At 42.1% G+C, this 25,202-nt stretch overlaps 1 protein-coding gene across 1 annotated transcript in view; it reads left to right on the plus strand.

Moving 5' to 3' along the window:
• LOC105918810 (GDNF family receptor alpha-2) overlaps nt 1–25,202 on the plus strand; it is a 476,342-nt gene that overhangs the window by 193,711 nt on the left and 257,429 nt on the right. The window contains exon 3 of the mRNA XM_036140658.1: nt 18,252–18,329. Within this exon, the coding sequence (XP_035996551.1) occupies nt 18,252–18,329 (78 nt within the window). The remainder of the gene's footprint in view (nt 1–18,251; nt 18,330–25,202) is intronic.

Genomic DNA, 25,202 nt, shown 5'->3' on the forward strand with positions numbered 1-25,202 from the left:
TGGTTGGTGGAGGAGGGAATTCATTGTAGAATTTTCTGATTACAAGATACTCTTTCCAACTGTACCACAAAAATAGCCAGACAAAAATAAAATCTGATGTAACAGTAACATTTACTGGTAAAGTGTGGATAATGTAAAAGCTTTATGATGTTACTTGAATCAATTCGACAGACGGTACAGTGTGGGTGAAATAGCAGACACGTAATGTAAAGATGCTGGAAAATCAGTTCAATGCAGCCGTGTCTACAGATTCGCCTGTGTTACGCACGTAAATTGTGTCAGTGGAAATGGTCAATGACCTCTGACCCCTTGCTGGAAAGGCAAGAGCCCTATAGTTTCCAAAAATAACAGCCATGGGGGGATGGACAAAAACACGGCTGCATGCTGTTGCATATTTCCGGCAGACTCCAACATGTTGGGTAGATCCCTAAATCTAATTTTGTTTGTCTACACTACTGTAAAACAAAGTAATTGTGAAAAGAAATATTTTGCGACTTGTTTTAGGAAATTTTATTCCCTTTTGAAAGGCAAATGGTGATAAAAAAAACATCACCGTGTTTGACCAATATCTAAAAATAGCACAACATGTGCACCTGCTTGACCTGAATTCGGGCCGATCGGGTGAATGAAGTTAAACAAGTCACCCACTGTTAAAGCAGGGCCGTATCCTTCACGTTCAGATCAGTTTTTGTTTCCTTTTAGTTCTTTATACAAGATATTAAAGCTTCTGTTCACATTCAGACAACTGTTTTTATAGCTACATCCAGCTCCTAAACGCAACTGTGTGGTTAATGTTTGGTCCTTTTTGTGTTACTCAGTAGAGGCAACTGTTATGTAAATATATAATCAGTTATTGTATTAATCAGGCATTTCTTTGATAGCATTAAGAGTACCTACATTTTAATTACCAAACTGTGGCTTGGAGTTTACAGAAGGTGGGGGTTTTGCAGAATCACTCGAAAAGCAATAAATTCCTTCAAGCTCTTGTAGAGTCCAGGCATGAAGAGAAACTGGAGTTTTATGGGGGACCTTTCAAAATGGTATACGGTTTGTAAGCCTTTTGTTCTTAATGTTATCTCGGTTAACTCCTAAAAAAAACACCTGGGCTATTAATTAAAAGTTAGTTCCTGAGTTGCTAGTTGAGGATCTGTTTTGCTTGTGGGAAGATGGGCACCTGGAGACTGTGTGCGGGGACTTGCTTTGCCTGTGAGCAGATAAACCCCTGGAGACCCCTCCCCGGACACTCCGGGAGGGGCTGCTCAGTCTATTTAAATTGGGATTCTGGGCTCAATCGAGCAGGCAGATGCTTACAATGGCTGTGGAGGGGGACTTCGGTAATATACTAAATTAAGCTTTTTGGTAACGTTGTAAGTGTTTGTCTCCCTTTGGAATTCCATTTGTAATAAATATATGCATTAATTAAGTGTTTTGTCTCTGATAATTGTTTTCTTCCTTTGCTACCAAATCTTCGAACTGGGTGAGGCGGGCCTTCATGAATGAGACAGGATGAACTAATAGGCTGCCTCGTTACAACTCATAAAACTGACACATTCATATCATAAATTAGTTTTTTGGGGGACTTTTTTGGGATCACCTCTTTTTCCTTATTTGAGTCATGTTTTTAGGTGTTTTGTCCCCTGCGAAAAGACTACCACCAGCTTTAAGCAGACGGTATTTGTTGCACAAGCTGTACAACACAAACTGAGTACAATAGAAAGATTCTGTATAATACCACAGCAGGGAAATTCAGGAAAAAACTAGTATATTCAAGAAGTTAATGAACAGTGCAACTGAGTCAAGTGATTTTAAAGGGGTCTAGCCCATACCATGACCAGTAGCTCACTCTGTTTGCGTGTAGAGGTTTTCCAATTAAATTATTATGCACTGTTGTTTTATTATATTTTATTTGTGTCTTACATTTGGTTTTTGCTTTATTTTTTAATAAAGCGTTTTATGTATATTTACCATAACAAGACCATGTGACCCGAAGTACGATATTGAGCTTGCACACACTTGTAAACCAGTAAATGAGTAGCCAGTAAAGGAGAGGCAGTGGAACTGAAGAAGTCAGCAATGACCTGTGGAGGCTGTGCCAGCTGCCACAGCCGTTGCCACACTCCTGTTGCTGTTTTTGGGCAAACAATTTGTTTGTTTCAAATAATCATATTTTATTGATAATATTTCTAATAAAACTTGAAGCACTTTCACCAGCCAGCACTCTGTGGAATTCGTTGGCCACAAAGATGCCACAGGATTCCAGAGGATACCAGAGAGACAAGACTGCTGCTGATGTAGGCAGATGTTTTGTGATATCGATTTTCCAATAATGGGTTGTGTTCTGTCAGGTTCAAACACCTAAACATTCATTAAACAACACAAGGAAGAAAGACAACAGAGAAGTTAGTTTTAAATCTTGCAAGTAGAACGCCAGAAGATGTGTTTCAGTTACATCTCCTACCCGTTCTGAAACACATCCCTGTTGCCTCTTACTTTTATTATCTTAAAGAGGGAGGGCCCTGGTTACATTTGCGGAGCTTAAGGAAGGGGGAAACATACTTTAGTGTGACATTTGACATCATAAACTAGCAGTTTCAGGTATACAGAACAATCTGGACAACTGACCATTCAGTGACCAGGAAAGGGAGGATACACAGCTGACTGGGTGCAATTCAACACAGATAAGATAGAGCTTTACAAAAACAATCAACATTTATGGTGAGGCTGTTTCTTGCACCAGACCTTACTCTGTAACATAGGAGAGAGAAAGATCAGTTAAATGAAAAAACACTTTGGTGTCTGAATAAACTCAAACCTTAACATTTTTTCAATACTAATGAGTAAATACATGATAAATTCAATAAACATAGTAAATAAAAATAAAACGTATAGAATAGTAAAAATAATTCCATCACATTCCCAATGCATTGTTCGAAGCTCTAGCCTGTTTGTAGCCAGGTGGACTAACTTAATATGTATTGCAACAAAAAACCCTGGGGCGCGCCCATGCTGACTGACATGGACAGAGCTTCTTCTACTTGTTATTTCCAGCAGACCAAACGGCACCCGGCACACTGCTGCCTTTCACTGGATGAAACAACATACACTGCCCATATCAGATTCTGAAATTAAGCCATGTACCAAAAATTTAATTCACGGACAGAGCTGGTGGGACTGGTCATCCCATATGGATATGTTTGAGTAAGAATAAACAGTGCAGTAGTTTTACATGATATGAAGGTAAACATTGTGTATTTGCTTGCAAATGTTACCTTTCTACTAGTATTTGTACATATTGTTAGCAATAAACAACATGCCATTTAACCTTAACAAGAACTTGGTATTGGATATTTTCTTATGGATCTTAAGTTGTATGTTTAGAGTTGACTGAAAGTTTCACTTGAAACAGTGAAAATGTTAGAGCCTCTTCACAAATTTTCTTTTAAACTTTTTTTCTCCATCAATGTTTAACTTGGGTTGTCAAAATTTTAATACTTGAATCTGACTGCATTTTAATGCCATGGTAGAGCAATTAAATTAAGAGACAATAGCTAAACTGGCTCAAATACAAAATGTTGCCCTTTCTATGGCATTCTTATGGTTAGTAAATAGAAAAGATAAAAATTGCCACCATACAGAAATGACCAGTTATCTGTCTTCATTTAAAAAAAAATCCAGAAGGACATTATGATTCATGATGTAAAAAAATGCCCTCCACTTGTTTTGAAAACAGAGGCTAAAATGAGTGTATATTTAATAGCAATCCATTAGGAGTACTGGTGCTCAGGTCATCAGATTAGTTTTTCTCCATAAATGTCAAAGCACACTGAGAAAACAACACAAATAATACACAGCCTTTTCCACGTTGTCATGGTAATAAAAAATATCTTCATTGTAATAATTAGCAATTTTCCTAAATGGAAAATTAATTTCCAAATAAATATAGCTGTTCCTCTTTATAGAGTAGATGTATTGCTGATTTCTCATTCATATTAAGGAAGCTTGTTTATGTATGTTTTTGTAAAACAAGTGGAAAAAGAAAATGAGCTGCTCACTATGGTTCAGTGTATCTATGTCATGGTGCATCTTTGTCTGCTGCACCATGCACATATTAAGGACACTTTTTCACCTTCCATACAGCTCCGGTCCCACAGTTCAGTAATCACGTACACCTGTCAGTCACTAATCAGCCAGCACTCAGCACACCTGTCAGCCTCCCTATTTAAGCTCCCTGCATTCAGTCCTCCCCTGTCGGTTCATTCTATTTACTCCTGTTGATTCTGCTCTTTGCTGCTCACCTCATCTTGTTCTCATCCAACCCATGTTCCCTTCATTTCCGCTTACCTGCTGTGGTTCTGGTCCTGCTCTCTCTCCGGTCCTGCAAGTATTCACCCAGTCGTGCCGTTAATCCTGCTGTGGTTCTGGTTCCAAGTATCCACTCTGCCATGCCGGTGGTCTAGCTCTGGTTTCCAAGTCTTCATTCTGCCGTGCTGTTGGTCTTGCTACCTCCGTGCTCCGGCTCCATCCTGCTTGCCAGTTCCTATTGTTATGCCAGAAGCTGGTTGAATATGCTTATTATTATTATTAATTATAATTTGGTATTATAATTTAAATAATAAATCATTCAACTCAAAATTCCGCTATAACACAATATAGTTCAAATGGTGGTGATGTTAGCTATAAGCTTGTAAGAATTTATACCACTAATGCATTAGTTAATTTGCTGTTATGAACTTATTTATGCTGGAATAAATGATCTGGTCGGACTTTTAACCGACGAGGTTTATCCGCCAGCTGTGAGAACCCCAATGTAACTGCAGTTAGAGTTTAAATCCTTATTCCTTATCACCATCCAATGATATGTCTCTGTATTAATACCAGATGTTAACTCCAAAGGAGGTTAGCTCTGAATTCTGAATAGCCACGCAACTGTGAATTAGATTGAACACAAAACAATGTCTATTCCGCAGTCGTTGGTTTTATTGAATCAAAAGCAATTCCCTGTTACAGTAATTCTCTGATTCAACAACTTTGGAATTCTTACTCACTACTAAAACTAAAACATGCAAAATATATATGTGGAAATAAAAGAACAAAACAAAAATAAACAATGGATTAAAATGAGCGGTTAGCAGATCTTAACTTAACTCACAGTTGTTTAACACCGCCCTCGAAACACCGGCATTTCACGTATCAGCATTGACAGACAGAACAGCTTCGGGAATCTCACTGGACGCTTTGATGTCTTACCAAAAGCTAGTTCAGCTAAGCTCCCTACAGTTCAGATACACGTCACCCTCCCAAGATGGCTGCTACGATAACGTATGAGGGGAGGTCCTAATGACGTAACCACGCTTACGCTGATGGGATAATGCCTCGCTTCGAGAGGGCGCGGCTAACTGGGAGTTTAAACAAGCCCGCGAATTGAGCTCGGACAAAGAGATTAAACTGATAAGAAGAAGCGAAAAGAGAGAGGGGGGGAAAGCAGGGAAGAAGATGAAAAGAACTGAAGCAGTGACCCACGGCGGGGTTATTGATGGATCACAAATCAACACAGCAAAATCAATTGTAAAATGCATGCACATACAAAGAAAAACATTCAGCAAAATAATTCCAACTTCGTCGTGGAATAAAAGCATTAACCTGCACCTACAAAGTTCTAACGTCTGCCCAGGCACTTCTAAACATCCTATGGATGAAAAAGAAATAAAAGGGGAGAACCCCGTTACTTTGAGGTGGTTCCGAATGAAAGTCCCGGCTTCGGGTTCGTGAGAGCTCGGAATAACGCGGCGTCCTGAACGCACCGGAGCGGGCAGCAGCAGGAACAGGCGAGAAGGCTCTTTCGTCTCTTCCTCCGGGCTCACGACCGCTTGGCTCGGCCCAGCACAAGCGTAGTCCTCTTTCGATCACTGGGAGATAAGGCGGCTTCCAGTATTTGATCAGAGGGAATTAAAAGTACCTTTTAGAGTCGACCTCCTGTGTCTGCACAGGGAATAGTTTTGCTCCGAAAAATCTCGAGAAACTCGAGCACGTGGCGTGGGATTGCCCCAACGGAGTGAAACAGCTGTGTGTCTTCTCGGGTTGGCAGGGCGCAAGGGAAGAAGGCAGATTGTCCTGCGTGGCCGAGTTTTATCAACTTTTGCCTAGCAACGTTATCTCTCCGCTCCGTTGTTAGGGCGGCAGCCATTTTGGGCCGCGTTGCATGATGGGAGTTGGTGGCCATTTTGACCACATTGCATCATGGGAAATGCAGTCCGTCATGTCCCGAATTAATGCAGTCTCGTCACGTTTGAACTGGCATTACACTATCATCTCCACTGTCAAGCTCCGGTCCAGTACTGACTGTTGGTTTCCTCCTCCACCTCCTTCAATAAAACTCACTAACTAAGCTCTGTGTGTGGTTCAGTTTGGGTTCAGTAAACAAATCATGACAATATACCTCATCAGCCCGTATTATGAGAACAACACAGCTGAAGTCTGAATTTTTCTCTAAGTCACAGTTCTTTGTTAGATCCCACATGACACGTGCACAAAGATTATAGCAAACTCTAATGTTTTCTAATTAATCTAGCAACACTAAATGGAGCTGAGAGAAACAGGGAACAAAGCTCCAGACCGTTGGTGGTGGACAGCATTGATGGAATCCCAGCTCTACTGGTTAAAATTCATACTAAAGCTGCTGTCACACTGTTGCCTGCCTTGCTATGTGCTGCCATTTAAAAAAATAAAGTAAAATCTGTGTTACAAATTGTCTGCTGGTCACAGTAGAACTTCAGCTTAACAGTAGCAAAGTGCTGATCTGCCCCACTGTTATTTAAAGTATCTTGCCTCTCATCCACTGACCCCTTGGAGATAAACCCTGCCCAGAATCAAGTATGTATGGAAATGTAATCTGATCCAAGGTTAAAGCTTGAAAATATGGCAACGTGAATATTTTTTATGTTATTACATTTTAATTCTCTCAAATGTAGGAGCAGAGGAAAATTAAGACAATTGACTTCATGTAGAATGCAATACGATTACTTGCAATTTTTTGTGGTTTATGGCATGATTTACACTAATTTTAAAAATACCAAAGACTGAATGTTCGTTGTTGTTAAAATGCATTTCAAAGTTTAAGGTGAATTGTAACACCCTGTGAACATTGCAGAGCCACCAACAGTAACATACAAACAGTTACAAATTATCTGGTGACATCAAAACCTGTTTCACATTATGAACAAAACATGTTTATGACTTATGATGCCTAAGCCATATGTAATGCATTGAAAATAGAAATAAAGAGCATTGATGGAGGTTTGTACAAATGGTGATAATGAGCTTCTGTACTGCTGACCTTCACATAGAGAATCGGGGGTTACAAATACTACTTTAAATACTTAAGTTTTTTTCAGGTGTTCACCAAACAACAAACATTGATTTTTTTTTTCTTCATATGCTTCTTTGACCCAAAGAAAATCCAATTTCAGCAAAGCATCAACATTTTTTAAAACACTGCTGCTAAACCTCAAAACATTTTATTGGAGATATGTAATAATTGTATAATCTGCAGGAAAATGTTAATCTCAATCTATCTGTCTGTCTACGGTATATTGCCAAAAGTATTCGCTCACCTACCTTGACTCACATATGAGTTTAAGTGACATCCCATTCCTAATTCATATGGTTTCTTCTAAAGGAAACTCAGTTCTGCAGTGTACAGCCTGAATCTTTTCTGCATGACATACATGATGACAAGGTGATTTAGTAGATACATATTCATGCATTAAAGAATTAATTGGATTTGAAAAGTTACTTGAACTGATTTTTTTCTCTGGAGAACGTTAATAGCTGTGACTGTGATTGCCACACTGGGTCAGTTTATTGTATTTTCTATGTCACTAGTTGAAATGTGTGAAATATCAAAGACAGTGTATTGCATTAGCTGTGCTTGAGGACCCAAGCTCTCAAACAGAAGCTAGTGGTAAGAGCAGATGTTCTGAGAGAGCTTAGAAAATGTTCCTTGAAATGTTTCTTTCCTTTTATCTCAACCGAAACCTCAACTTGGCAAAATAATATCCCTACTCATGTACCACTGCACCCTCTCAGATATGTTTGTAGGTGCGGGTTGTTCTGATTGGCTGGATGATTTTCTCTGCTTGCTTAATGTCAGGATGGCTTCCGCAGAAAGAGGGAAGCTGATGATAAGCTCTTAGCCATCAGCTTTTGCTGGGGAATTCTTCTGAAATGACATTAAGTCATTTTAATGTTCTGTTTGTCTTCCTGCTGAAGACCAAAATAAAGCTTCTAGCAGTACAGCAGGCACATCTGATGCCTGACTGGAAAAACAAGTCACAAATATACACTGTGTAAAATAGGGAGGCACCTTTAGATACCTTCTGTTCCAACACTAAGGTGGTTCTACAAGACTGACAGCTTTTCTTTTTTCAGAATAAGAGGGCCCCCTAAATCAAACCTAGACATTTTACAGCCCATGTGAGTTGTAGTAAAAGGGCAAATTCTATTACTTTTTTTCACAGGTGCACTAAAGGTAACAATACAGATTATTTATTTATTTATATATATATATATATATATATATATATATATATATATATATATATATATATATATATATATATATATATATATATATATATATATACTTGCACATTCCTGAAAACTGTTATAAACATAACTTAAAAATCAAGGGGAAAAGGGTAGCATGAGAGTCTAGGTGTTGCATAAATTTACCTCTACAGTTTGGGCAAATTTAAAAAGCAGACGTACACTATATAGTGAAAATACATATTTGCTCACCCATCCAAACAATGAAAATCAGGTGTTGTAATCACTTTCATGACCACAGGTTAGGGCTGGGCAATATATCGAGAGTTTTAAAAATATTGCAATTTTTTTTTAAAGAGATATAAGACGAGAGTATATTGTTTATATTGAGGTGGTATATCTTACGTTATAATTATTAGGGATGGGTACCAAACCAGTATCAAAATAGGCTCAGGACCATGTTGGACAGTCCGGGCCGACCAACAAGCTTCAGCCTTCATGGTCATCTTAACAGTATTTTTAAGCTTGTATTTAGTTTTTCAGGGATGCTCCAACCCGATCGCTCTGAGTTTACCGTCTGTTCAGTAAACAGCAAGTGCAGCTGTGAGCCCCTCCCGCTTCGAAAGCACTCACAGGTGGTCAGTCATTCGTGCTGCTGCAGCAAACTGCCTGAAGTCAGAGAGAAAAGAACGAATCATCCGTTTCCGATTCAAAATTAGTCACACCTGAGAAAAACCTTTCACTAGATTACAAAGTGGGACGTGAAAATATTATAAAGAAAAAGTTTAATGGGTAATGATTTTTCCCTTTTTTCTCTGAAACTTAAATAGATCCCTGCCTGGAACTGATTCACACTCAGCCTCTGTCATTTATTCACCTCATCCACTGTGGGTGCATCTGCTAACTTTTGGTCAAAATTAATAATATAAAAAAAATATTAATGTAGTTTCATTCAGGTAAAATATTCAATACCTGAAATCATTGTAGAGAGTGATTTATATATATATATATATATATATATATATATATATATATATATATATATATATATATATATATATATATATATATATATATATATATATATATATATATAGTCATGTTCGGCTTGATATGTTTTGCCCACATGCAGAAAACACTCGGGGAAACAGGTAAATTGAAAAGGATTTATTTTAAACTAAGGAACACAGAGGAAACTCCACTTCTGTGGGACAGAGCTCGAACGGGGCGTCAGGTAGGCGGGAGACCGGGTAAACTAGAAGGACAAGAGGATTAGTAGACTGCAGGAGGGAACAACGGGAGATGTGCTGCTGAGCAACGCTTACCACTCAGCGGGGTGACCAAACCGGGGAGGCGGTGATGTGGACTCGATGTTGGCTTGGAGATGGCGTCACAGGTGTCCGGGAGTCCGGGGTATGGAGGCGGCAGCGGATCTGAGCAGCACCGAGGTATTCAGGTATCCAAGACAGCGAGAGGAACCAGCTTGTGTCCAAGGGAGCTCTGGGTCCTGAGGGATGTAACCAGACTGGGAGGAACTCAGAGGTATCCACGAGGCAAACCAACTTGAGAGGATGAATGTGGGATCTCGAAAAAGGAAGCCACGAGAGGGAGGCGTCGGGACACGGGGAGGAACCACGACGGTAACACTCTGGCATCCTCTCGCTGTCTGAGCACGGTTCTTATAGTGCTGCCTGGTACTGCTCAACAGCCTGCAGGTGTGTGGGCTCCGCCCACCCGTCAACCACGAACACCTGTGGAGAAAGCAGCAGAGCAGGCAGCAAGCTGCACAACCCTGCTGACTGAGTCCTGACATATACATGTATATATGTATATATATATATGTGTGTATATATATATATATATATATATATATATATATATATATATATATATATATATATATATATATGTATATGTATATATATATATATGTATATGTATATGTATATATGTATATATATATATATATATATATATATATATATATATATATATATATATATATATGTTTTAGGTTCTGACCATGTTTAGTGTTTAAATCAATTTATGTCTTCTCAATGTTGATATTCCTCACTCTTACAACATACTTTTTATTGAAGATAGTGTTTTAGCCTTTTATTTATATTTTTATTTATTTATTATTTAAGTTATTTATATGTTTTTATTAGGTCTGTCAATCGATTAAAAAATTTAATTGCGATTAATCGCATAATGTCAGTTGTTAACTCAAGATTAAACGCAAATTAATCGCATATTTTATCCTTTTATTTCTGAAAGTGTAAAAGCCTATTTGGGCATTTTAATATGCAGTTTTGCAATAAATGACACTAGTAAAAACATGCTTGTACAAAAACTGTTATTTTTTTATTTTTCAAGCACTTTTCATAATTGGAATGAAAATATCCTGGTGCCATAAATGTTAAACTCTGGCCAATAATGCCTAAATCACTAATCATAATGCTCTGATGTTTACACAATGAGTAAACAAATGTGTAAATAAATACCTGTTTTCATGCCAAACTTTTTTTTGTCTGTTAAACAGAGATAGACATGGTATTGCACGTTAACATATAAATGAATACATTTTACATTTCAATAAAGTCACAAGTTTTTTTTTGGTTTTTTTTAACTCTCATACATCTAACCCTATGCTTTCACACCAACAACAGTAATTTCTTTGTATATTTATGCATGCTGTTTTTATCCACGTTCATAGAGTTTTTTTAAAGCCTGGAAAAAGGTTTTAAATTTCCTGGTCATTCCAGAGTCTTACCGTTGCTTGCAACTGGGCCAGGAGCTTAATACCCTTGAAAGAGAACTGTTTAGCACAGGTTCATGTGCTGACACTCTAACTCCAGAACTACATTTGGCAATGTAATTCAGCCTTAGTTTGTCAAATACAGAGACAACAAATTAATAAGCATTAAAGTGTGGTTTATGGGCTGGGTTTCTGCAATGTTATCAGCATGTAAAAGCAGATTTTTAGACCCAATATCTGCTTAAAATGGTGATCTGCACCGCGTAATCTACTTTCAGCAGTTATCACCGTTTATTGCAACCATACACTGCAGAAAATACATCTGCCTTTACTCTTTCGGCTCCTATGGCGGAGGGATTTTTCAGTTGGTTATACCCAAAGTTTCTGTAGTGCAAGCAGGTCTCTTAATAACTTGTGTTTATCGTAACCTATTTTAGAGCCCAAATAAGCGATTTCACTTTCAGAAACAAGCTTAAAAAAACAGAAAACCGCAACTCCTGAAATTTACAAGCGACTTTAGAAAACAAAAGCCCAAAGTTGCATGAAATAAGTGGACTTGGCAACAGTAAGCGTGGGTGTCATGGTCCAGCTTTGCCTGCTGCACCATGAACATTTCATGGCACTCTCCGCCTCCCATACAGCTCCGGTTCCACGCTCCACTAATCACTATCACCTGCCAGTAATCACTATCACCTGTCATGCCCAATCAAGCCGGGACTCAATCCACCTGTCAGCACAACTATAAAGACTCACCTCAGTCAGCTCTTCCCCGCCGGATCGTCTGCTCACCTCTGCTCACTACTGCTCTCGTCATCTCTGCCTCGTCCATACCTTGTCACACGTCTGTGCTCCCTTCATCTGCCTGCCCGGTCTCCCTGCCTCCGTTTGCCTGGGTTTATTCAAGCCAGCCTGCTCCAGCTCCATTTTGTCCCTCAGCTCCTGCCATCACCATCCTCCTGCTCCAGCCGGTACAGACTCATAGTTTCTTCCTCCACTATCCACAACCTTCAATAAACTATCAAATTAAGCTCTATGTGTGGTTGTGTTCGGTTCATATGACAAATCATGACAGAACGATCTGGCCAAATGAACCTGACACACACACAGAGCTCCTATGCAGAAACCAGCCAGATGGACCCAGACCCACACACTGTAAGTGGAGCAGTGGAGTCCTTACACCTGGGACTGAGAGGTGGTCTGGCCACGGTTGCTGCCTTGAGCCCACTGTTGCGCCGAATAGAGGCGGCTGTTCTGTTCCGAGGAGTTTGGGAGGAGCGGGACTTGGCGCTGAGGCTTCCTGCACATCCCGCAGTGTCTGGCCTCTTGAAGGAGGTGGATTGGGTTTATTGGGCAGAGGTCTCCCAACAAACCTCCACCCTGGCCACCGCTCATCAGCCTGTCTGCTTTGGCTGCCACCGAGAGCCCTGCTTCTGCCGCTGCTGCTGCCTCTTCCAACGCTGCTCCCACTTCCTCATCGCTAGCAGCAGCCACTCCCTCGCTGCCCGGCTCCTCCCGGCACAGACGACGGGCTCATTGACGCAGGAACACCACCGCTGCTCAACCTGAGGCTCAGCTGGGTACCCCGGCCGCGATTCCTCCGCTCGGAGCTGACGTCACCTCCATGTCCTTGGTCTGACAGCGTCGCTGCTGCCCCAGCAAGCCAGAGAGCAAGCCTTCCTGTTCCCTGTCGTCTCGGTCACCACCTCCATGACACTCAGCTGGTTCTTCGTGTGCCAGCTCGGGCCAAGGTTCGGAGGGTTATAGTTCCACCATCCCGAGCTCCACGCATCGAGGAGTCACAGCTGTGGGACTTTTTCTACGGTGACCAAGACGACCTACTTCCCTGCCAGCTTGCTGCTGCTTCTTCGCCACCAACCAACGCTCACGAGCCTAGTGAGGAGGTCCAGGTGGACCCGCCTTCAGCCGTAGCTTTTCAGCCCGATGAGGCGGTCCAGGTGGGTCTGCCTCTGGTCTTAGTCCTGGTAGACGTTGTGGAGGGGGTCCTGATGGACTCACCTATGGTCTCACCTCCTGAAGTCTGTAGACAGGTGCCTCCTGAAGTCTGTAGCCAGGCGCCTCCTGAGGTCTGTAGCCAGGCCTCCTGAGGCCTGTAGCCAGGTCCCATCTGAAGCCTGTAGCCAGGTCCCATCTGAAGCCTGTAGCTTGGCGCCTTCTGAAGTCTGTAGCTTGGCGCCCTCTGTAGTCTGTAGTTAGGCATCCTCTGTAGTCTGTCTTTAGGCATCCTCTGTAGGCTGTAGCCAAGTGTCCTGTAGCCCGGGTCCTCCCGTAGGCTGTAGCCCAGGGCTGCCCGAACCCCGTAGCCAGGCGCCACCCAAACCCCGTATCCAGGCGCCGCCCAGACCCTGTAGCCAGGCACCCTCTTTAGCCTGTATCCTGGCACCCCCTGTAGCCTGTAGTCTGGTGCCCTCTGGAACCTGTAGTCCAGCGCACTCTGTAGCCTGTAGTCCAGCTCCCTCTGTAGCCTGTAGTCCAGCCCCCTATGTAGCCTGTACCTCGGTGCCACCTGAATCCTGTAGCTCAGCGCCTTCTATTGCCTGTGGTCTGCTGTCCTTTCGGGTTGGTAGTCTGTTAGTCAGGGGCCTAGCGCCGTCCTTGGACAGTGGCCCGGCGCCGTCCTTAGGCAGTAGCCCCCTGTTTCTTAGGGTCCTCTTCAGCCGCCTGTCTTCCAGGGTCCTCTTCCGTCGCCGGCCTCCAAGGATCTACCTCCTCTGCTGGCCGCACCAGACCCTGCCACCTCAACGGGGTTGCCCACTGCGACGCCTGCGCGTGACTCTGATGCTCTGCTACCACCCACCTCTGACTCTGCTCTGCCGCCGGGGTCTCCCTCCGCGACGCCCGCTTCGGCCTCTGCTGCTTCGTTGTCAGGGTCACCCACCACGACGCCCGCGCTGACTCTCCTGCTTCGCCGCCCTCAAGCTGCTGCTGCTCACAAACTTCTACTCAAGTTCTCCGGCGTTCTCAAGTTCCTGTGTTCCCCAGTCCTCTCAAGTTCCTGTGTCCCCCAGTGCTCTCTAGTTCCTGAGTTCTCCAGCGCTCTCAAAGTTTTATGAGTTGTCTAGCGCACCCGAGCCGTCCCAAGCCTCCCTTTGTTCGCTCCGTTGGGGTAGATTTTTGTTGACTCTAATCCCACCGTCCAGTGCCTCCCTCTGCCCACCCTGGGTGGGTTGTTTTTTGTTGGATTATTTTTTGCCGTCTAGAGGCCGGCCTTAAGGAGGGGGGTTGATGTCATGGTTCGGCTTTTCCTGCTTTACCATGGACATTTGATAACACTCCCCGCCTCCCATACAGCTCTGGTTCCACGCTCCAGTAATCACTATCACCTGTCATGCCCAATCAAGCCGGGACTCAATTCACCTGTCAGCACAACTATAACTATAACTGAAATAAAGTTAATTCTAAAGTTGATTCTGATTCTTAATAATAAGTGTTGATGAGATGTCGAGATTTTGCACATGTTTTGTTGTTTTTTGTCCTTTAAGCTTTTATTACACAGTCAAAGCACATTATACTAAATACTGACACATACTGGAAGTTTAAGTAGTCTTAGATCAAGAGATGAAAGTTTCACCTCAAAAGAAAATACTGCAGAACTTTCACCATGAAATATCTAAGATATCTTTAAAGAACAGTGTTTCCCACCACATACTTGCATTAAATGACACCGTGGTCAACTTTGTTCACTTTACCTTTATCATGTAAAGAATTGTGATGTTCAGTTCAAAGTTCTGTGTGGGTTCAATGTGGGCCCTTTTTCATTTGAAGGCATTTCTTAACAACACAGGAGGCTGGCAACATCATACAGAAAATTCTGCTAAAGGTTTTACAATATAAAATTTAATCATGAAGTTTACTTCTCACACACTTTACTTCTGATTTTCACACATAGTCTCCAGTTTGGTTTGGTTTCTTTTAAATAAGTCTGGATTATGTTGTGTGTGTTTAGTTTTTGTATAGTACATTTAAATGAATGGGTCATTCCAAATTCTGACATTTAAAAAAAACTGTGTAGGGTTGTTCTGAAATCTCAAACAATAGAGTTGTAAGAGCATGTACTGTCTTTTTACCAGGACTGCATGTAAATGATCAGGCCAAAATGACGCAATTTACAGATATGGTCAAACTAGTAAAGGTCTGAAACAATAAAATCATGGATCTAAATGTTAGAAATATTTATAAGACAAAACCCCCTAGATTTACATTTGCAATCAGGAAATATTACGTATTTGGGTATTATTGTGTCGTCTAAACTTGCGGATTTAGTAAAATCTAAAGACAGAGGTGGACTAGATCTGCCTAACTTCCATAATTACTACTTAGCAAATACACTGCAATATATCACTAAATGGATAAAACATAATCCTTTATACGAGCCCTGGATAGATATAGAACAGAAAATATGCAATAATATCACGATTTCAGATTTGCCGTTTATTAGCTCAAATATAAAACGGCTTACATGCTTTAAAAATATTAACATCAGCTCTACTCTGACAGCATGGTGGGAGTTTCTTAAAATGACGAAGTCATCACTTATCCCATGCAGTCGTACACCCATCTGGAATAACCCTGACATCCTACAAAAATAATAATATGATAAACTTTACATACTGGAAGAATAAAAGTATTGAATATCTGGCGCATTTACTTGACGGAACCGAGTTCCCCCCCCCAGAGAAAAAACTACTGTCTGAATCATACAGGACACTGACTAAAATAGATGATTCAATATCTCTTTCTATTATGAAATGGGAAGAGGATTTATCAGTTAGCTTTGAACTTTCAAATTGACTAGAAACACCAACTTACAACTAATACAATACAAAATCCTTCACAGAGTACACTACACAGGACAAAGATTATTCAAGATGGGTTTGGCACAATCTAATATCTGTCCACACTGCATAGGCAATCATCCTGATAATTATGTTCATGCGTTATGGTTATGCACACCAGTCCAGAGGTTCTGGACACAGATATGTAAGGACTTATCAAAGTGCTTGAGTTGTAAAATTTCACCTTCCGCATCAGTTTGCTTGCTTGGTAATTTTGAGGAAAGCCCTCTGGGAAAAAAAATAGTTTACATGGTTTTCACTGCATTATGTATCGCAAAGAAAACTATCCTCATGAATTGGAAAGTAAGGAAAATCTCAGTATCAATCAGTATAGAGATCTTTTGCTGGATCATATTAATCTTGAGACAGCATCTGCATCCACATCTGATCCATCTCTTTGGGCTCCTTTGATCAGCACCATCACTTAGTGGAATGGGGGGCGGTGGGTTGCTTCCTGCAGGGTGCAGTGGCTGAGTGGAGGAGTTCCTGGGGCTCTGGGGGCACTCGGAGTGGGGCGCTTGGTGGGTCTGACTCCAGGGTCTGTTGGCCCCATCTGGGAGGGGATTGGGAGGCCTACGGGCGGCCTACAGCGCCACTTGCGGCGCTCTTTGGGAGCTACGCGGTGATGGACGTGGGTTACTGACCTGATAGCTGTGCTGCCGCTGGGTGGATCCGGGGTGGGTCTGGGGGCCTGGGGTCCCTGGGGCGCGCCACCCTCGGGCGGGGGCCCCGGCGTGGCCTCGGGGTTCTGGTTCTGGGGGGTGTGCTGCTTGGGGTCTGGGCTGGCGCGCACCCGGGTGTCTGCCCCTGCACGGGGCGTCTGGTGCGCTGGGGGGCCTTGAGGCCTGTTTAGCTGGTAGGGGGGCATGGACATTAACATCTCAGGGCAGATGCTCTTCCCCTTCATTGGATTGGCACTCTGCTAGTGGGGGGAGGGAGGGGGAGTAGGGACTAACCCAGCCTGGATATCTACTGTCGAATGTATGGTGAGTTGTTTGAATGTTAGTGTTGGGGAGGGATTAAATCTACGGGTGGGGGCGGGGCTGGCTGCGGCTGGCTGCCGGTGGAGCCCACGGGCTCGTCTCTGCGGCTCCTGGGGACGTCGGCATTGCGGTGGCTGGGGGATTTCCTCGGGGTCGTCTCTCCTCTTTCCTCGGGGGGGGTTGCAGATTTCCTGTGTTGGCCCCTCTTGGGCGCCCTGCTTTGGGGGCCCCTTTGGGAGTCCGGGGTTATGGATCCCCTGACCCCTGCCTCTGTGCTCGGGGAAGGCGGACCTTTGGTTCTCCACAACCCCTATCGAGCTATTTCCTTTCCGTTTATTTCACAAACTCCCACAGGTGCAGGGTTCCAGTTATTAAGTATTCACTTATATACAGAAAGCCTGTATTTTATGTATTTTCTTTCACTTTCTTTTTTCAGGTATCACTTCGCACATGTCAGCTTAATTAATAATACATATGATTTAGCAATGGCATCAAGGTGTTACTTGATTGTATCTGTTGCTTTATGTCTGTTGGTTGTGCTGTTCTTTTTGCATCTCTCTTTCCAGGTGATGGAGCAGACAGAGAACGTTTTATCATTCTCTCCCTTTTTTCTCTTCTTTCTTTCACCTCTTCTCTTTCTTTTTTTGTCTTCTTGTTCTTCCTTTACTCTCCTACTTTCCCATTGTAGTGTCCATATAATTTGAAATTCTCCCTGCAGGAATCACAATAAAGCTATTTACATGCATAAATCAAGCGGAGCACTGTGGCCAAAGCTGTTTGCTCCACTTGTGAAAGCAAAATCTGTCGAGCTCTATTTGGCATTAAGACATCAATTCTTATTGCCACATTGCTAGACAGGACACTGGGGGGAAAAAATAAATATTTATATGACAAAAATGCATTTCTGTGACTTAGTTTTGTCTCTTTAGCTCCTATATTATTTTAATCACATAGTTCATATATGATTTAATACTCTTATTTTTTCAATGTGCTATTTCCTACTGATGCTGTATTTTAAAGATACTTCCATGTTTATCCAAATTGTTGGGTATTGAAGCTGTTGCTTGCTTGCGTACCAGCTGAACTTTTTTCCTGTTCCTGTTAATTTTTCAGGTGAAGAATTTTACGAGACATCTCCATATGAGCCGATACACTTCTCTGAGGAATTCAGGCATGCGTCCATTATCTCAGGTAACACTGGTGTGTATATGTTTACGGGCGTGGGACATTTTCAGAGTTTTTATTAATTAAAAGACCAATGGACCCCTTTGGGGAACAAAGCCTGGTCCTAATGTTAAAGTTCCTCATTCTTAGGGTGAGGGGTCAGGCTTAGAGGTGCATTATAAATTAAGGTTAGGGTTACACATTAATGGGTTACACGTTAATGGTTAGAGCAAGTGTTAGGGTCATAATGCAATTATTGAAATTAATAGAAATCAATGCAAACTCCTAATATGGGTAGAATTAAGTGTGTGTGTGTGTGTGTGTGTGTGTGTGTGAGAGAGAGAGAGTGAGTGAGTGAGAGAGAGAGAGAGAGAGAGAGATGCTGTTTTGTGTGTAGACTGGAGACTTACCCACATTTATGCTCATGCAGCAGTTGCAATGCATGTGCAGATGGGGCATTTTCACTGATTCAGATGAGCAGAGCAGGTCATCTTGATGGCTCCTTTTAGGAGTAAGGAAAATTTTAACCGTGTGGCTTAAGGAGAGGTTTCATGAAGCCTTTCAAAATTTCTATTTCTATTCAAATCCTTTATGAATGATAACACAACGTTGTGATTTAGCATTGGTTTGGATCAAAGAAATTCATATGTCTGCCAAAATCTGTATAACTCTGTTAAATCCTTGTAAAATATAAGGGTTCATGTCAAACTGTGTCCATGATGATGCCCGATTTCATAGATGTGCTATGTTGTGCAGTATGACAAACGAAGATGAGGCAAGAACTGCAGAGCGGATGCCGAACATGTAGAACATCATTACAAAGTGTAAATTAATGAGCTGATAACTGATGGTGTGACATTATGAATTTATAATAACATATCTTGAATGTGTTCTTAATGAAATGAGTGTTGCAGATGTCATCTGAAAACTATTGTATTCATTTTGATGCATCACCGTCAGATTTTATTTTATGTTCATACTGCAATAAAAAGTAACACAGTTGTCAACAGTTTGCTGGACAAGTTAAAACCAGCTTAAATTTTCTAAAGAATTAAAAGCAAATGTCATTTCAAAGAACAGTGTTATTTGTTTAAGACATGGTGGTGGAAGCCTGATCAATTTAGACAGGTTTGCCACCACAGGATCCTGCAGTCACTCAGTCAACAAAATACTCGTCTGTATAACAATGTGAGAACGTCTGTATGACAACTAAAGCTAGGAGACAATAGGATTATGTCAGAGGTTATGATAGTCAGACAGAAGGCAACTACTGCAATTTTTTGCTACAACCAGTTGAGTCATAAATGTTCAATCACTTTATTACTGTTGAATGACTGAACAAGTTGTGTTTGAGCATAGGATCAAGATGAGGAGGGCACCTTAGGAACTGTCTTTGCATTCACTCATCACAACTCATTTTTCAGCCATCTTTCTCTTACTCCTATGTCCTATCATTTGGGGGTTAGGGGTTAGAATTGTGTTGCTGATTTCCAGTTTTTATAAATATTTCCCCTGCCTATACTAATCTTTGCTCATTTTGGGTTCTATTAGAGAACCAAAATACATGAAGGCAAGGCAAATTTATTTGTATTGCATATTTCAGTACAAGGACAACAGAAATTGCTTTACATGATTAAAACATAGGAAAATAAAAACTGAAACCAAAATTGAAACCAAATAAAACAAGGAAAATGGAAACTAAAAGCAAATATTAATGATTAAAATCAGTTGGAGTACAAACTTAAACTAATGATGTTTTAGTTTAACTAGAATAGTCAAATGCAATCCTAAACAAACGTGTTTTTAATCTTGATTTAAAAGAACTCAGGTTTTTTTAAATCAAGATTAACTCAGGTTTTCAGCACTTTTACTGTATGTGTGCTTCAGATAAGTGGGGTATAGGAACTGAATGCTAATTCTCCATGTTTGGTTCTGGTTCTAGGTAGTGTACATATTAATACCGGCCTGCTCCTGCTTATCTCTGAAGGCTCATCTTACCCCGGTTTAAGATTTGGCAGTACAGGAGAAACAATGATCAGAGGCAAACATTTAAAATATGCATATTTAATTCATTTGGAATTCCCAAAGGAGACAAAAGTTATATTACCATTGTTACCCACGTCCTTCTCCCAGGCATTGCAATTTTTGTCTAATCAAAGGTTCGCAAAGACATCTTTTTAATCACACCAACAAACCCCTCCCATGGCTGAGGGTCTGCGGGGGCAGCCCCCGTGGGTCCAAGCGTGATCTACTCTCGAGGTTCCCATGCAGTATGGCTAATTTATTACTGAAACAGTCTTCTGAGGGGTCAAGCCAAATGACCTCTCCAACCATAAATCGGCTCTCAACCCATCCTGCAAGCTATGTGTTGACTTTGCCTTGAAAGGGAGACACAGTCTTAAAGGCCAGGCATTCCTTATTACTTCCATACAAATGCCTTATTAATATAACAACTAAGATATTTTATTTTCCTCAACAGTAGGCAGAGTAGGCTTGAGCCAGAAGACCTAAGTGGTCTGGAAGGTTGATACACTCATAACAAGTCTGTGATGTATTAGGTGCTAAGCCATTCAGCAATTTGTAGACCAACAGGAGTATTTTAAAGTCTATTCTCTGAGATACAGGGAGCCAGTTAAGGACGTCAGAACTGGGTTGATGTGCTGCATTTTCTTAGTCTTAGTTAGGACATTGGCAGCAGTAATTTGGATCAGCTGCACCTGTAATAAAACAAGGAGAAGTGTTTACCTCACTCTTCCCTGCCTTCAGCAGTTAGTATTAATTTTTATATGTTTTATTAAGTCTATTCTCTCAGATTTGGAGGCACTGATCCTCATCCCGTCTGCTTCACACTCTTTTTCGAACTGCTCCAGTGAGAGCTGTAGATCACGGCCTGATGAAGCCAAGAAAACCACGTCATCCGCAAAGAGCAGAGACATGATCCTGAGGCCACCAAAACAAATCCCCTCAAGACCTTGGCTGCACCTAGAAATTCTGTTCATAAATGGTATGAAAAGAATCGGGGACAAACTTGGCAGAGTCCAACTCTCACCGGAAATGTGTTTGACTTACCGCCAGCAACGCGAACCAAGGTTGGACACTGGTCATACAGGGACCTAACAGTCCGTATTAAAGGACCTGGTACTCCATTCTCCCGGAGCAACCCCCACTGAATCATCCAAGGGACACGGCCGAATGACTTCTGCAAGTCCACAAAGCACATGTAGACTGGTTGGATAAACTCCCATCCACCCTCCAGGACCCTGCTCAGGATGTAGAGCTTGTCCAGTGTTCCACAGCCAGGATGAAAACCACACCGCTCTTGCTGAATCAAAGATTCCACTATCTGACAGACCCTCCTCTCCAGAACCCCTAAATAGACCCTACCAGGGAGGCTAAAGAGCGTGATCTCTCTGTAATTGGAACACACCCTCTGGGTCCCCCTTTTTGAATAGGGGTACCACCACCTCGGTTTGCCAATCCTGGGGAACTGTCCCTGATGTCCCTATGTCACGTGGCTGGCCTTTAGCAGTTGGATTATGTGAGGTGTGGAAGGAGAGATGCAGAGGCAGAAAATGGCGTGGTCCACACTTTTTAATTATTATTTTTTTATGCCTATTTACACAGTGCACATACCGAAAGCACAATGGAGGTGGGGGAATAGCAGTGTGTCTTCTCCAGCAGCAGACAAGCAAGTAATGAAACAGGCGCCTTAAATACTTAGACTTAGACTACTTTACTTGTCATTTTGTATGCACAGAGTGTGTACAGAACAAAATTTTGTTTGCGTACAGCTTGAAAATTACAGTAAATTGCAGAAGATTACAGGATACTGTCTCACTAACTGGCTAAAAACCACAAAAACTCTTCCAAGGGTGTACATGTTAAGACAAGTACATAAAACTATCTAAAACCCTCCAAAAATCAAAACTACAACCATAAAACATATAAAACCCCAAGCTATATACATAAAATCCTAAACCAAACACCAAAGATAAATAGAAACCCCATAAACCACTAAAAGTTCAGCTTGGCTCCCTTATGCATTTCCCTGCCTTGGTCCAGCCCATAACCTTCTTAAGGCACTCATTTCTGTACAGGCCTCGTTTAGGGGACAGACCTGTACACAAGGACAAAGTAAGTACAAAAACAAAACACATTTCATTAAAACACTTAAAGATGCAATTAAACACAGCTGGAAAAGGGTACATTCTCTTAGTCAGGAAGAATGTTCTGCCCCAAGTGGAGGAGTTTAAGAATCTCAGGGTCTTGTTCACAAATGAGGGAAAAATGGAGCGGGAGATCGATAGGCAGATTGGTGTTGCCTCTGCAGTGAAACAGGCACTGTACCGAGCTGTTGTGGTGAAGAGAGAGCTAAGTCAAAAGGCGAAGCTCTCGATTTATTGGTTGATCTATGTTCGCACCCTCATCTGTGGTCATGTTATTTGGGTCATGACCAATTGAAAGATATTGTGGATGGAGGGTGTCTGGGCTCTCCCTAAGAGATAGGGTGAGAAGCTATCATCCAGAAGGGACTTAGAGTAGAGCCACTGCTTCTCCACGTCAAGAGCAGCCAGTTGAGGTGGCTTGGGAATCTGGTTAGGATGCCTTGGGACTCCTCCATGGTGAGGTGTTCCTGGCGCGTCTCACAGGAAGGAGACCCAGACGAGACCAAGACCTAGGACACGCTTGAGGGTCTATGTTTCTCTGCTGGCCTGGGAACGCCTTGGAGTTCCCCTGGAGGAGTTGGCTGGGGAGAAGGAAGTCTGGGCCTCCCTACCAAGGCTGCTACCCTGCGATCCAACACCGGATAAGTGGAAGAAGATGGATGTTTGATTAATATTATTTATTTTGCAGGAGCTCCATCACACCATGTTTGCATTAGAACAAACACAAAGGGGGTTTTAACTAGTATTTTATTAAGAGAAAATACTATTTGGTTAAAAAATTTAACACAGTTTTCCAACAGCCTGTGTCTGGACAAATAACCAAAAATCTTCCAGCTTTTGTTTCCAGAGGGGCACCAGGCAAGGATGCACACTTTTCCCCTCACTGTTTATTTTGATTGAACCACTAGCAGCAACAATTAGACAAACTAATGATATTAAAGGTATAAAATGCATGAAAATACAGCATAAACATCTGTCTTTATGCCAATGATGTGTTACTTTATCTCCAGCACTCAAACACCTCCCTCTCTCTCTCTCTCTCTCTCTCTCTCTGTCTCTCAAGTAATTAGATTACTGGAATCTTTCTCAAAACTCTTAGATTAAATTGGTCAAAATTTGGGGTACTGTCAATTAACTGCTCTTTAACTCTTCAGGTGGTGCATTCTGCTAGTGGGGGGATGGGAGGGAGTGGGGTGAACACAGCCTTGGTGGGGAATGGGGGGTTGATGGTGTTGCTTGGTCTCAGTTTGTGGCTGGCTCTCAGACCCTGCCGCCTCTCTCTGGCCCCGCGGACTATGGTGTTGCAGCTAGTGGTGCCTCCCTATCTGGGTGGGATTTTGGAGAATGGGGATGCCTATTGGAGTGACTGGGGGAGCTGACTTCCTGGGAGTGCATTTTGGTTCAGCAAAAGGGGATCAGCTGGGGCTGGGGCTGGCGCTATTGCTGCACCATGGAATATGGTGTGGAGGGCAGGGTGTGGGGGAGGTAGCAACTCAGGGTTTGTGGGGTAGGCTCTGGTTGGTTGGCCTGCTCGATTTATGTTGGCCCTATCTCCAGGTGGATGGGGCCGTGGGTCATCTGGACTGGGATTGGGGGTTGGCGCCAGTGTATGGACAATGTAGGTCGGGTTGTTGTGCCCCCGTGGCTCTGTCGGGGGCCCCGCCGGTGAGACGGATTCAGTGACATAACAGGATATCCTGGAACAAAATGTCATGCTGTCTGTGAGAAAGCTGAAGCTCAGTTATAGTTGGACCTTCAAAAACAACAAGAATCCAAGACTGGTCCACTAAGACTAGGTATCAGAAGTCCTGTAGGATACCAAAGTTGCAATCATAGTTTCCTAATTTTAAGGTAAACTGAAATCAAATCTAAAAAAAGTTGACATTCCAGGTATGTCATTTGGTCAAACACATTCACACAACATTGCAGTGACTTGCTTTCTGATCTAAAACTTAAATAAATAGTTTTTAGCGTTTTAGTCAATTATTTTTGAAGTGGGTGATTTGGGGGGGCGGAGTTCAAAACGTTATCTGTGTCACGCACTTCTCCTACATCAATGCAGGAGAACGAATAATATCGCTACTGTTCCGGCATTTAATTGTAGAAATGGAAGAAGAAGCATTTTCTGTTTATGAAGATATGCCAGGAGGTTTTGTGAATCCAAAGGATGTACAGCCCTACCAATATGAACCTGAACCAACCGCTGGGTGTCTGGAATTGAGTGAAAACTCTTCGGATTCAGATTCAGACAACCAGGACCGTCAGGGTGGACAAAACGACGCACATAACTACCGAGTTGGGAACATGGGATGGTAAGAAACGATTACCATTTGTAATGTACAATTTGTGCAATTTCTCCCTCAACAGTAAAAGTCTGGGTGCTTAACAATCCCTGATAATGATCAAGCTATGACACTGCAAGCCAATAGAGTATGAGAGCGTGGACGTTGCTAACTCAATACTAACTCATTAAAAATGTGAGCTTGATGCTAACAAAGTATTATTTTTGCACACCTACACTAGAGTAAACAAATAAATCAGTTACAGTTTAAGACAATGACATCTCTGTAATTACATATGGATTCTCTATATATTTTCTTCATGTACAAACTGAACTCAGTCACAAACTGATCTTACACTGTCAGGACTGTCGGTCACTAACATGGTAACACTGCACATACCTGAATGAGATGAGCGCATTCACGCTTCACATAGGCTGCATAATGTAACTTCA

The sequence above is a fragment of the Fundulus heteroclitus genome, chromosome 8 (assembly GCF_011125445.2).
Source record: "Fundulus heteroclitus isolate FHET01 chromosome 8, MU-UCD_Fhet_4.1, whole genome shotgun sequence".
NCBI classification, from domain to species: domain Eukaryota; kingdom Metazoa; phylum Chordata; class Actinopteri; order Cyprinodontiformes; family Fundulidae; genus Fundulus; species Fundulus heteroclitus.